Raw genomic sequence first — 13,130 nt, forward strand, 5'->3', positions numbered from 1 at the left:
ACTCCAATACTCCGTGCTACTTTTGCTCTCACATGTTTTATATGGGGTTTCCAGCAGATTTTGTGATCAAGAATCTAGTCCTATGTAGACAAAAATGCCTATGTAGACAAAAATGCTGGAGAAACTCAGCGGGTGAGGCAGCATCGATGGAGCGAAGGAAATAGGCGACGCTTCGGGTCGAGGTTTCGACCCGAAACGTCGCGTATTTCCTTCGCTCCATAGATGCTGCCTCACCCGCTGAGTTTTTTACAGCATTTTTGTCTACCTTCGATTTTCCAGCATCTGCAGTTCCTTCTTAAACATTTTGTCTACCTAGTCCTATGATCATTTTCCTTCTGTCTTGAAACCACCTTCTTAACAAGAGGCTCCAGCATCTTCCCTGTTACCGACAGCAGGATAATTACCTTGTGGTTCCCTGCTTTCCTTCCAGTGAAGTACCTATGCTGGGAAGTTCTAGATCTGCAGAATGATGTGCACCCTGTATCTCATTCAAAACTCCAGGACGGAGATGAGGAGGCTTCAAGGATTTATAAGATCCCAGTCCCATTAATGTTGCCATTACTAATTCTTTACTAATACTAATTCCTTCGATCTCCCCATTTACTTCAGACCAGCAGTTCACTCATTGAGATTTTCCTGTTTTCATGAAGACTGCTGACAGGTATTGGTCTAATTTCTCTGCCATTTCAATGCTCCCCAATTCGAGTTCTTCCATCTTAGTTTACAAGTAACCACATTAATTTTAACCAATCTATGTTCTAACAGATGTAGAAATGTTTCTCGCTAGAATACGCTAACATGTTGCTTTCACTTTCTTTCCCATTGCTTGCCCCTGCTTTGCTGAATTTTTAATTCCTGACCTTCATAATCCACGTATACTAGATTTTGGCATTGTCCTGAACCGACTCCTTTGATCTAATTTGATCTTCATTTTGATATGGAGACGAAGAAACACTTTTTCTCACAGAGAGTGGTGAGTCTGTGGAATTCTCTGCTTCAGAGGGCAGTGGAGGCCGGTTCTCTGGAAGCTTTCAAGAGAGAGCTAGATAGGGCTCTTAAAAATAGCGGAGTCAGGGTATATAGGGAGAAGGCAGGAACGGGGTACTGATTGGGGATGATCAGCCATGACCACATTAAATGGCGGCGCTGGCTCGAAGGGCCGAATGGCCTACTCCTGCACCTATTGTCTATTGATAGCTTCAGGCTAACTCACTTTTTCTGTTGTTGTTTTCTTTGCCCTGAACCGATGACTTGTGAACGGTGTGTTATTTCTGTAAAAGTCAGTCATTGCAGGTTAACTATCACCCTGCCTTCATCCTGATCTTTATTTACCGTGCCGTCGAGAGTATGTAACAGATTAATGACATTCATACTTGCTTCAGCTTTACAGGCTCTTAAACACAGTGAATATCTAATAATCAATAAAACAATAAATTAATAATCAGTAATAAACTACAAATAAAACATAAAGTCCTTGTGCTATAACTCCAGGATAAGCGCTCAACTAAGAAAACCAAGCCCAAAGCCAAAGTATTATCTAACTATCTAACTGAATATACAAACTTATGACAAGGACAATAAATAACTCCGTATGGGCATCTCTGCGCTCTGTTACATAACGGCTTTGAGCAGATAACTTTGCCATGGGTGGCTAAATATTCCACAGGGCTAACGCTGCCCTCTGCTGGTGACTGACATCTACACAGGGCTAACTCTGCCCTTTGCTGGTGGCAAACATCTCAAGGAACTCGAAAGAGATTCTCAAACTAACTACCAACCATCTGAGTTAAGGGATTCCACAGGACCTTAGGAGGACCAATGATGAGAGACTGAGTAGATCAGGATCCAATTGAGTTTAGTTTAGTTTATTATCACGTGTACCGAGGTACAGTGAAAAGCTTTTTATTGCGTCTATACAGTCAGCGGAAAGACTGTACATGATTATAATCAAGCTGTCCACAGTGTATAGATACAGGATAAAGGAAATAATGTTTAGTGCAAGATAAAATCCAGTAAAGTCCGATTAAAGATGGTCCGTGATTTTCTCAGGAGGTAGATAGATGGGAGTTCAGGACCATTCTCTAGTTGGTGATAGGACGGCTCAGTCACCTGATTGAATGCACTAGATCACCCTGACTTTGTGAAAGATGCTCTACAGATACAAGCATAAAATCCCACTCAATATCTCGATTTCATCACTGAATATTTGAGGTCAAGAGTTCCATGCAGCTCTCAAAGAGCCATTGCACCAGTCAGACAGGCCTGCTAACGGTTCTCTGTGTGAGGTCCTATGTGCAATGTAATGGAGCTCTGGGTTTAGGTTTGTTGTTGTCATGTGTACCAAGATACAGTGAAAAGCCTTGTTTTGCATGCTATCATTCCCAGCAGGCTGGGTTTACACACTCATATTCCCAGCAGGTTGGGTTTACACACAAACATTCCCAGCTGAGTCCGTGCTGTTACCTTAAATATAATGGCGATGGGGATGTCCTCGGACAGAGTGTTGTGCCGCAGGTAGTAACGGCCCTGTTTCACCACCAGGTTGGTTCGACTTTTCTTTTCATGCGTGGAGCTGAAAATCGAGCAGAATTATTTTATTGGTTGGTGTTGGGTAGACAAAGCGGTGGCTGATTAGCCAGAGGACAGTGCCACTGCAGGGCTCAGTCACAGCCAGAGGACAGTGCAGGGCCCAGAGTCACAGCCAGAAGACAGGGCCAGTGCAGGGCTCAGTCACAGCCAGAGGACAGGGCCAGTGCAGGCTCAGTCACAGCCAGAGGACAGGGCCAGTACAGGGCTCAGTCATAGCCAGAGGAAAGGGCCAGTGCAGGGCTCAGTCTTCTCAACAACAGGCGCTTCTTCGTTCAACTAAACGACAAGAAGAGCAAATGGAAAGCCCAAAAGAATGGCCTACCACAAGGCAGCGTACTGGCCCCCCTCCTCTTCAACATCTACACCAACGACCAACCACTTCCCCCACAATGCCGCCGCTTCATCTATGCTGATGACCTCTGCATCACCACCCAACAGGAGAACTTCCAGAAGATCGAGTCTGTCCTGGAAAGCGCCCTCCAAGAGATGACAACCTACTACAATAACAACCACCTGAAACCCAACCCATCAAAAACCCAACTATGCAGCTTCCATCTTAAAAATCGAGATGCAAGAAAACAACTGAGCGTCTCATGGGATGGCCACAAACTCTCCAACCACTTCCACCCCGTGTACCTCGGAGTCACACTCGACAGGACACTCTCTTTCAAAACCCACCTTCAGAACACCAAAGCCAAGGTCAACACTCGCAACAACATCCTGTGCAAACTGGTAAACTCAAAGTGGGGCGCTGATCCACCAACCATCCGTGCAACTGCCCTAGCCCTGTGCTTCTCCACAGCTGAATACGCGTGCTCAAGCTGGAGCCGCTCCCACCACACCAAACTGGTTGACACAGCCCTCAACGACACCTGCCGCATTATCACGGGATGCATAAAGACAACGCCAGTCCCGTGCCTCTACGCCCTAGCTGGTATTGCCCCCCCCCCCATCCCCCATATCAGACGATCCATCGTCGCCCAAGACGAGCGGAGAGCACAGGAGATCGATACCAGGCACCCCCTGCACGGACACACAGCACCTCCACCCCGACTGAAATCCAGAGCCAGTTTCTTGCAGACAGTCCCACCTCCCCAGACAACCAAAGAAACAGCAAGGACCAACATCTGGAAAGATGAATGGAACCAGCTCAACACACGAGCCCACGACTGGATGGAGAGAGGAATCACTCCGACTGAATGCCTCGCCAGCGGGCACGACCTCCCATGGCCAACCTGGAAGACCCTCAACAGATTACGAGTGGAGCAGGGGAGGTGCAAATCACTTATGAAAGCATGGACAGGGCAGGGCCCAGTCACAGCCAGAAGATAGTGCGGGGCCTAGTCAGCCAGACAGGGCCAGTGCAGGGCCCAGTCACAGCCAGAGGACAGGGCCAGAGCAGGGCAGTCATGGCCAGAGGACAGGGCCAGTGCAAATGACCAGAGAACGGCCAAAGCACAGAACCAGTGCAGAGCCGTATCACTGGCAGAGGATTGGACAAGTGCACAGTCCAATCATTCCCAGAGCACAGGGCCCCAGTCACAGCCAGACAGGGCCAGTGCAGAGCTCAGCATCAGTGGCAGAGGACAGAGCCAGTGTAGGGCCCAGAGTTACAGCCAGAGGATAGGCCCATGCAAAGCCCAGTATCACTGGCAGAGCACAGTGCCCGTTTAGGGCCAGAGTCACTGCCAGAGGACTGTGCCAGTGCTTTGCTCAGAGCCAAGGCAAGCACCCAGCCTCGAGTTCACCTCCTCCAGAGTACAGATCAGCACAGACCCCCTCCCCCCATAGAGCCACATCAATCAGCGTATCCATTTAATAAAAGGAAACTGCCCATTTTTTTTATTGGTCCATCCATTCTCCTGCCTTAATAGTATTCAGGAGGTGAAGGTACAAACTTCACAAAAACAGCAATATCTCCATAATCATTGTTGTTTGAATGAATACACACAACCCAACACGTAATTATGCTCCTCTCCAGAGGATATGCGTTAATTCACCGTACATGGACACAAACTCGACTCACTGTGATGCCAGGACCTTCTTAAACCCCTCACAATATAACAAAAGGCAATTGGACAGGTGCATGGATAGTCAAAGGTTAGAGTGACATGGGCCAAACACAGGCTTATTAAATGGGGCATCTTGCTCAGCATGGATGTGTTGGACTGAAGGGCCTGTTTCCCTACTGTATGGCTAGAAATGATTTCTTCACATAGAGGGTAATGAATCTTTTGAGTTCTCTCCCCAAGAATTGCTGAGTATATTCAAGACAAAGGTCAACAGACCGTTAGATATTAATATCTAAAGGGCAGGGGTTATGGGGAGAAGGCAGGAGAATGGGGTTGAGAGGGAAAGATAGATCAGCCATGATTGAATGGCGGAGTAGACTTGATGGGCCAAATGGCATAATTCTGCTCCTGGAACTTAACTTATCAAGGATGTGGGGTTTGTGTAGGTAGTTGATGCGGAGGTGAAAGGTAACCCATGATCTTATTGAGAGGTGGAGCAGGCAGCTGGGAGATCTGGGGCACATTCACCCCTCCAACCTCACTGAGCGAGTTCCACTGCCCACACTCTGGGCCGGGAGTGTGCCTCAACCAGTTCACACATTACTGAACACAGTACCTGGTCACAGAGGCCCCGACTGTGCCCTTCCGGTCCACATCCACAATGATTCTGTTCTTTGATAGTTGTTCCTGGATGAGAATAACTTTCTCAACACCTTTAACAATGAAATAGCCACCTAAGCAGACCAAAAACATTCAATTAAATCCAGTCATTTATACTAGAGGTATATAAGATCATGAGGGGAAAGATAGGGTAGATGCACAGAGTCTTGTACCCAGAGTAGGGGAATCAAGAACCAAATGACATAGGTTTAAGGGGAGGGGGGTAGATTTAATAGGAAACTGAGGGGCAACATTTTTTTTTAACGCAAAGGGTGGTGGATGTATGGAATGAGCTGAGAGAGGAGGTAGATGAGGCAAGTACTATCACAACGTTGAAAACACATTTGGACATATATACAGTAGATAGATGAGGTTTAGAGGGATATGGGCCTAACGCAGACAGGTTTAATTTAACTTAGTTTAGAGATACAGCGTGGAAACAAGCCCTTCAGCTCACCGGGTCCGCGCTGACCAGCGATCCCCGCACATTAACATTATCCAACACACACTAGGGACATTTTTTACATTTACCAAGCCAATTTACCTACATACCACCTGTACATCTTTGGAGTGTGGGAGGAAATCGAAGATCTCGGAGAAACCCACATGGTCAGGGGGAGAACGTACAAACTCCTATAGACAGCACCCGTAGTCGGAATCGAACCCGGGTCTCCGGCACGGCAAGCGCTGTAAGGCAGCAACTCTACTGCTACACCACCGTGGAACTAATGTGGATGGGGCATGTTGTCGACGTGGGACAGTTGGGCCGAAGGGCCTGTTTCCATGCTGTATGACTGTTAGAAATTTGTCCGGCTAATAACGACATTTCTGCCCAAGCCCTATATTCCTTCCAGCTGCACTGTCACTGTCCCATTGACCACATCTCTGTTCCCATGCCATCCCAATACTCAGAAGCCCCAGCACATTCTCCCTGCCTGCAGCTCCACTCCAGCAACTCCTCAGTCCCGGTGCCACCCTCCTCTTTCAGCATGGAAACCGACACTTCCTGCTGCAATGCCCTGTCACACTGACAAAAAAAAATGCCTGAAAAGGATACAAAGTGCTGGCGTAACTCAGCTAGTCGGGCAGCATCTCTGGAGAACACGGATAGGTGACATTTTGGGTCAGGACCCTTCTATAGACTGATTTAAATTTTTAAATGATACAGCATGGAAACCGACTCTTCGGCACACCTAGTCCACGCCGACCAGCGATCATCCCCAACACTGGTTCTATCCTACACACTAGGGACAATTTACTGAAGCCGATTAACTTACAAACCAGTACAGCTTTGGAATGTGGGATAAAACCAGAGTACCTGGAGAAAACCCAGTCACAGGGAAAACGTACAAACTCCGTACAGACAACACCCATAGTCAGGATCGAACCCAGGTCTCTGGTGCTGTGAGGCAGCAACTCTACCGCTGCTCCACTGTGCCAGCCGGAAAATAAAGCAGGACGACCCCTCATGTCCCGCTTTCTTCTCTCCCCTACAATCAGTCTGAAGAATGTCACCTAACTATGTTCTCCAGAGATTCTGTCTGACCTGCGTACTCCAGCACACCAGATGTTTTGTTTTGTAAACCATCATCAGCAGTTCCTTGTCTCCACACCCTGGAAGGAGGTTCACCTTCTGACACAATCTGCTGTGAAGGCCCATTGGGAAAATCTCCGGTAATTACCTGGGTCGAGAGGACATTCATTCAGCTTTGCAAACTCCGCTGCTGTTTTCCCTGTCAGCACACAGTTTGAGCTGCGCAGCATAATCGGCATCCTAGGGTGAAACAACAGCCGTGAGTACAGGGCAGGAGGAAGGAAACGCGGGCAAACGCTGCGCTGGTCCCGGCGGCCGCTGATTACCTGCCGATGGGCAATGCGTTGCGGATTATGCGCTGGCTGCCTCTGGTGTACTCAATGTCCACGGTGATCGGGGCAGAATACGTCATGTCTCTCAGACGACACTGAGAAAGGAAGTTAGAAATAAATAACTTCACTCACTCAGAAAGAAGGACAACGGTTTCATATTCTGGGAGAGATTAGAAAAATGGTTCAATGTTAACCATCACATTTGTCACATGTCGTCTAGTTTAGTTTGTTGTCACATGTACCACCGAGGTGCAGTGAAAACACCTTTGTTGCATGCTAACCAGTCAGTGGAGAGACCATACGTGATTACAATCAAGCCGTCCACAGTGTACAGATACAGGATGAAGGGAATAACATTTAGTGCAAGATAAAGTCCAGTAAAGTCCGATCAAGGATAGTCCGAGGGTCTCCAATGAGGTAGATGGGAGGTCAGAATCGCTCTCTAGTTGTTGAGAACAGTACCAAAGTAGAGTGAAAATCATTTTTGTATACAGTTCAGTACAACTATCACTGTACATAAGCACCCAGATATATCTTAGATAAGCATCTCAGATGCAGAACATGTATATTGTAGTAGTACACGGAGACAGTGGACAGAGTCACCAGATTTGGCACCATTTTCAAATCCTAGTTGTTATAAATGGAGAGTTCTTAAAAAGTGAGTGACTAGGCTTGATGTGATATGTCACCCAGACACTCATCGCTCCCAGAATGTGTTCTCGTTGTGTACAGAGTAAATAGAACAATCCCAATTACATCATCTGGAGATACATCTATCCTTTGAGGAACAATACAATAAATGAGAGTAGAGAAGCACTAGGTGCCACCGGGAGAGAGACACAAAAAAGCTGGAGTAACTCAGGAGGCCAGACAATATCTCTGGAGAAAGGAAATAGGTGACGTTTCGGGTCCAGACCCTTCTTCAGATGGGGAGAGATCGTGCACTGACACAAGGTTACGGGGAGAGTTCCCGCAATGAAGCAGGATCATGGGGAGAGAAACTGCAGTGAAACAGGGTCTTGGGGAGAGTTCGTGCACTGAAGATATCTCAGAGCAGCATCGTCAACCAGCCACGCAGAGCTCTGGGTGTAAATACTCTAGGCTTGCAGTGCTCACACATCCCATCCCAATCCTTTCACCTCTCTCCTTCCTGTCGCTGTGCAGCTCATGGGCACCATCACCCAAATGCCAGTGTTGCTGCCCTTCCCACCCGTGGGCACGGACCACTTGCCACCACTCTCCCATTCTCCCCCCCTCCCCCCCACACCGCTCTCCAACACCCACATCTGCCTTTCACATCAGTGAGCACTGCTTGTGAGCCACATTGAATTATGGAGCAGAGCCCAACTCAAACGGCGGGCAGTGGGAGTGAAGGGGAGAGGGGTGTGGGTGGAAAGAAATAAAACAAAGTGCTGGCGGAACTGAGCGGGTCAGGCAGCGTCTGTGGAGGGTCTGTCCTATGTCAGGCAGCATATAAGTGTGGGGGGGGGAATGCCCTAATTGCTAATCATAATTAAACCTGCTCTTTCTGAATCTGCAATAGCACACTTCCTCTGAGATTTAGACTTTAGGTTTTAAAAATTTGGCACGGAAACAGGCCCTCCAGCCCACCAAGTCCGCGCCGATCAGCAATCACCCTGTACACTAGCACTATCCTACACACTGGGGACAATTTACAATTCTACTCAAGCCAATTAACCTACAAACCTGTACGTCTTTGGAGTGTGGGAGGAAAACGGAGCACCTGGAGAAAACCCACGCGGTCTCAGGGAGAACCTGCAAACATGTAGTCGAGATCGAAACCTAGTCTCTGGCGCTGTAAGGCAGCAACTCTGCCTCTGCACCACTGTGCCGCACTTAAGCACAAGATCTCAGCACAAAGCAGATGATTTAAGCTATGTTGAACCCTCACTCACTGAAGCTGCCGTGTGTGCAAATGTATCACCAATACCTCCATTACTGCAGGGTCTAAATCCTGGAACTCCCTCGCCAAGAGTTCCTTACCCACATGGACCGCAGAGCTCAAAGTGGCACCCCCCATCCCTCCCCCACCACCTCCCCCCACTGGCCAAGGGCAACGCGGATAGTAAATGCCCCTAACCAACAACAGGGAGAGTAACTAATAAGAACTCCTCATACTTGCTCAGTGAGGGAGCTGCACTGTACCTCGTGTGGGGCCACAGGCCGGGTTACATTGAAGCTCTCTTCAACATCTGGAACACCCACATAAATATTCAGGTACCTAAAATAAACACATTGTTCAACATTACATTAATGATGATCACATTTCAATGGCATAATTGATGATAGAGAATTTTGGTGCCGGCACTATAGAAATGCAATCCTCGATGGTCTTATATTTAATGCATTATTTCAGCTGGAATCAATTGAACTCTGCCAAGGTGTAATATCATTTGTCGCTGGTCTCTGGCGCTGGAGGGCAGCAACTCTACTGATGCGCCTCTGTGCCGCCCTCTGTGGAAACAGAAGCTTCGGGTCAGGGACCTTTGCCCAGAGGTGGAGGGTCATCACTTCTCTTCCCACAGATTTTGCTTAACCGACTGGGGTTTTGAGGCATGTCCGTTTTAATTTCAGATTGCAGCATCTGCAGTTTCCTTTCCTTTTCCAACCATACAGGCAGCATCCCCGTGGAGGGGAATAGTAAAGATCAACACTCACTTCAGATACCACATGGGGTCAGCGTCGCTGGTCACCTTCTCATTGGCTTTCATGATTTTCTTAATCTAGAGGAGAGCAGGGGAGACAGTGAGGGCGAAGAACAAAGTGCGCGAGAGACAGAGAGAGGGCAGAACAATTTGCGGTAGAGGCAGTGAGGGGGCAGAATGGTCTGCGGGAGAAAGAGGGCAGAACAGTCTGTGGGTGAGCCAGTGGGCATCAGAACAGTCTGTAGGAAAGACCGTGAGCGTGGGAACGGTCTGTGGGAGACAGCGAGCGTGAGAACAGTGTGTGGGAGCAGGCCGCAGCTGGACACTAACATACCTACCTCCACATTTATAAAGTAGTTGAAGGAGTCGATATGCTGCTTCACCAACCCCTTGACCTGCAAACAAAGAAAGATGAACTTGTTCAGTCAGCGAAACGCACAGACATGGATCCGGAAGTGGTGGGGATGAGGGAGGAAGGACAGACACCTGTGGCCATGCGGAGGGAATGTTTGCCTACCGAGGGTTCTTGCAACAGGAGGTGCCGAGTTACCAGGTACTTGCGGACAAAGAACAGAATAACATTTTAATAAGAACTCACGCGCTACAATGGACTTGTTTTGTTTATTTTCTAATTATGTTTTTGCACTAATATCTTGTTTTGTTTGCAGTCTTCTTTCTTTAAGTATTTTATGTAATTTCTACATGATTTATGTATAATCTGTGCACAATTTATATGTGATTTGTGTTTTGTTGTTGTTTATTGTCTGTCTATGGGCCTGTGATACTGCTACAAGCAAGATTTTCACCCTATCTATTCCCCTCATGATTTTATACAAATCTCCATGATCAACCCTCAGCCTCCTGCGCTCCAAGGAATGAAGTCCTAACCTGTCCAACCTCTCTCTATAGCTCAGGCCCTCGAGACCTGGCAACATACTCGTAAATCTTCTCATGGAAAGGGTTAAATCTTCTCCTGGGAAAGGTTAAATCTTCTCATGGAAAGGGTTAAATCTTCTTCAGAAGTGACGGCGCTGCCCAAGCAGCTGCGGCTCTCCTGCAGTCCGTCTGTCTTTCCCTTTTTTGTTTTCTTTTAATCTTGCTAGAAGTATGTTTTAGTCTATTTTTAGTTGTGTATATGTGGGGGGGGGGAAACTTTTTTTTATCTCTTCCTTCAACGGGGATGCGACTCTTTTACTTGTCGTATCTCCGTCGCCTTCTGCGCTGAGGCCTAATATTGTGGAGCTGGCGGCCTCCAACTGGGATCGACCTTGGCAGAGCCTGTGGACTTACCATCGCGGAGCTGGCTGACTTCGGAGGCTGTGGTGGCGCTGTGGCTGCGACCCGACTTCGGAGGCTTCGGCTCGCAGGTCCCTGGTTGGTGACCGATTTACGGGAGCTCCCGCAACAGCAGCTTCATCCGCTGGACTGGACGGTAGCGGCTTTGTCTGCCCCGAGCCGCGGAGTTTGAATCGGCCCGTTCGCGGAGTTTAAAATCGGCTGCGGGATTTACCATCACCCGGCGGGGGCTTCAACATCAAGAGCCTCGATTGCCTCAACGCAGCGGGAGAGCAAGCAAGACATAAGACATTTTGCCTTCCATCACAGTGAGGAGGTGCCTGGAGATTCACTGTGATAGATGTTTGTGTTAAAATGTGTTCATTTTGTGTCAAAAATGTGTTTTGTTGCTTTTTTCTGTCATGTCTGCAAGGTACGCAATTTCGTTCAAACTTAAAAGTTTGAATGACAATAAAGGAAATTCAAATTCAAATTAGGGGTGGCACATTTTGATTATCTACAGGGAACAAATAAAACACAGCCACCTTTCCATCTTCCAAAACACACTGGAATTGTAAAGGTATAAATTCCAACATTACCTTCAGAAACGCAGGCAGCAGCTTCCATTTTTCCTAAAAGGAAGACAAAACACAGAAAATCAAGAACAATTCACAGCTAAACTGCCGCAAGATATTTATGATGAAGCCGATACTACATTTCCACTTTGTGGCAATGTTTCAGGTGATAGGTGACATTGATCAAGTTTTTGGGTCGACACATGATCACTAAAAATGTAAAATAAAATAATTTGCTGAAGCAAGTCAGGCAGCATCTGTGGAGGCAGAGAAATGGTTCGTATTCCAGGTTGTAATCCTGCATCAGGACAGTGTGTGGAGAGAAGATGGGCAATACCAAGAGGCTCGAGGGAGGGGGAGAGAGACTTGGTAAGTTCTCGAGAGAAAGGAGCAGAATTAGGCCATTCAGCCCATCAAGTCTATTCAATCATGGCTGATCTATCTTTTCCTCGCAAACCCATACTCCTGCCTTCTCCCCATAAACCGACACCCGTACTAACCAAGAATCTATTGCTGCCTTTAAAAAATCCATTGACTTGGCTTCCACAGCCGTCTGTGGCAATGAATTCCAGACTCATCACCCTCTGACTAAAGAAATTCCTACTCATCTCCTCCCTAAAGGAATGTCCTTTGTATTATGAGGCTATGACCTCTGCTCCTAGACTCTCCCACTAGTGGAAACATCCTCTCCACATCCACTCTATCAAGGCTTTTCACTATTCGGTAAGTTTCAATGAGATGAGCGGAAGCAGGTGAGATGGGTGGAGCTGGGTGACGGAGCGCAAAGGGAAAGAGAGGTTGGTGGGTGGAATGGGGAGAACGATGGGCAGATGCAGCTCGTTGGGGGCTGCGGAAAGTGTAAGGCAGTGAGAAGAAACACAGGCAGAGTGCGAGGGTGATGGGTAGATGGAAATGGGGAATGGAGAGGAACCCTGGGAGGACCGCTGGGAGTGGGGGCAGGAACACGGGAAATGGGTTACCTGAGTTTGGAGAGTTCATAGCTCACACCCATAGACCACCCAAGTGGAGTACGAGGTGCTGCGGCTCTCGGCTGTGTTTGCCCTCACCGCGACAGCGAAGAACAGGGCAGGCAAGTGTGGCAATGGGCAGGGGAGTTGAAGTGACATTGAGACAGAAGTTGTTGAAGGATTCCTCCCACTTTTTACAAGTCAACGTGCAGCCATTGCCCTCTCGTGGTCCTGACTTCTTGTCAGCTCCCTGGAACAGTCCTTGTTCCAAGTCGACCTCCGTCGATGCTGCCTCCGCCTGCACTTGCCAGCAGCTTGTCTGTTTTATCACCTTTGCTACTAACATCCACCCCGCTCTCACATTCACTCCGAGCATCTTTGGCCTCTCTCCCTTTTCTTGATCTCTCTGTCTCCATCTCAGCAAACTAGCCACTGACATCTACTGTAAACCCACTGATGCACACAGCAATCTCGACCACACCTCTTCCCACCGGGAGTGTTGCTGACTAAACTACCCTT

The 13,130-nt window shown here is 48.0% G+C and overlaps 1 protein-coding gene across 2 annotated transcripts in view; it reads right to left on the reverse strand.

Moving 5' to 3' along the window:
* The window catches only part of polr3b (RNA polymerase III subunit B), a 55,981-nt gene that overhangs the window by 41,257 nt on the left and 1,594 nt on the right, over positions 1-13,130 (reverse strand). The window contains exons 1-9 of one of the 2 annotated variants that reach the window (XM_033037865.1): positions 12,711-12,714; positions 11,668-11,700; positions 10,132-10,188; positions 9,807-9,871; positions 9,294-9,369; positions 7,122-7,222; positions 6,944-7,035; positions 5,218-5,335; positions 2,464-2,572 (exon numbers count right to left, since the gene is read on the reverse strand). In XM_033037865.1, coding sequence (XP_032893756.1) covers positions 2,464-2,572; positions 5,218-5,335; positions 6,944-7,035; positions 7,122-7,222; positions 9,294-9,369; positions 9,807-9,859 — 549 coding nt within the window. In that variant the 5' untranslated portion in view covers positions 9,860-9,871; positions 10,132-10,188; positions 11,668-11,700; positions 12,711-12,714. Of the gene's footprint in view, positions 1-2,463; positions 2,573-5,217; positions 5,336-6,943; positions 7,036-7,121; positions 7,223-9,293; positions 9,370-9,806; positions 9,872-10,131; positions 10,189-11,667; positions 11,701-12,710; positions 12,715-13,130 lie in introns of those variants that run through there. The other variant, XM_033037864.1, reaches the window with a different exon arrangement.

Source organism: Amblyraja radiata, chromosome 19, assembly GCF_010909765.2.
Source record: "Amblyraja radiata isolate CabotCenter1 chromosome 19, sAmbRad1.1.pri, whole genome shotgun sequence".
NCBI classification, from domain to species: domain Eukaryota; kingdom Metazoa; phylum Chordata; class Chondrichthyes; order Rajiformes; family Rajidae; genus Amblyraja; species Amblyraja radiata.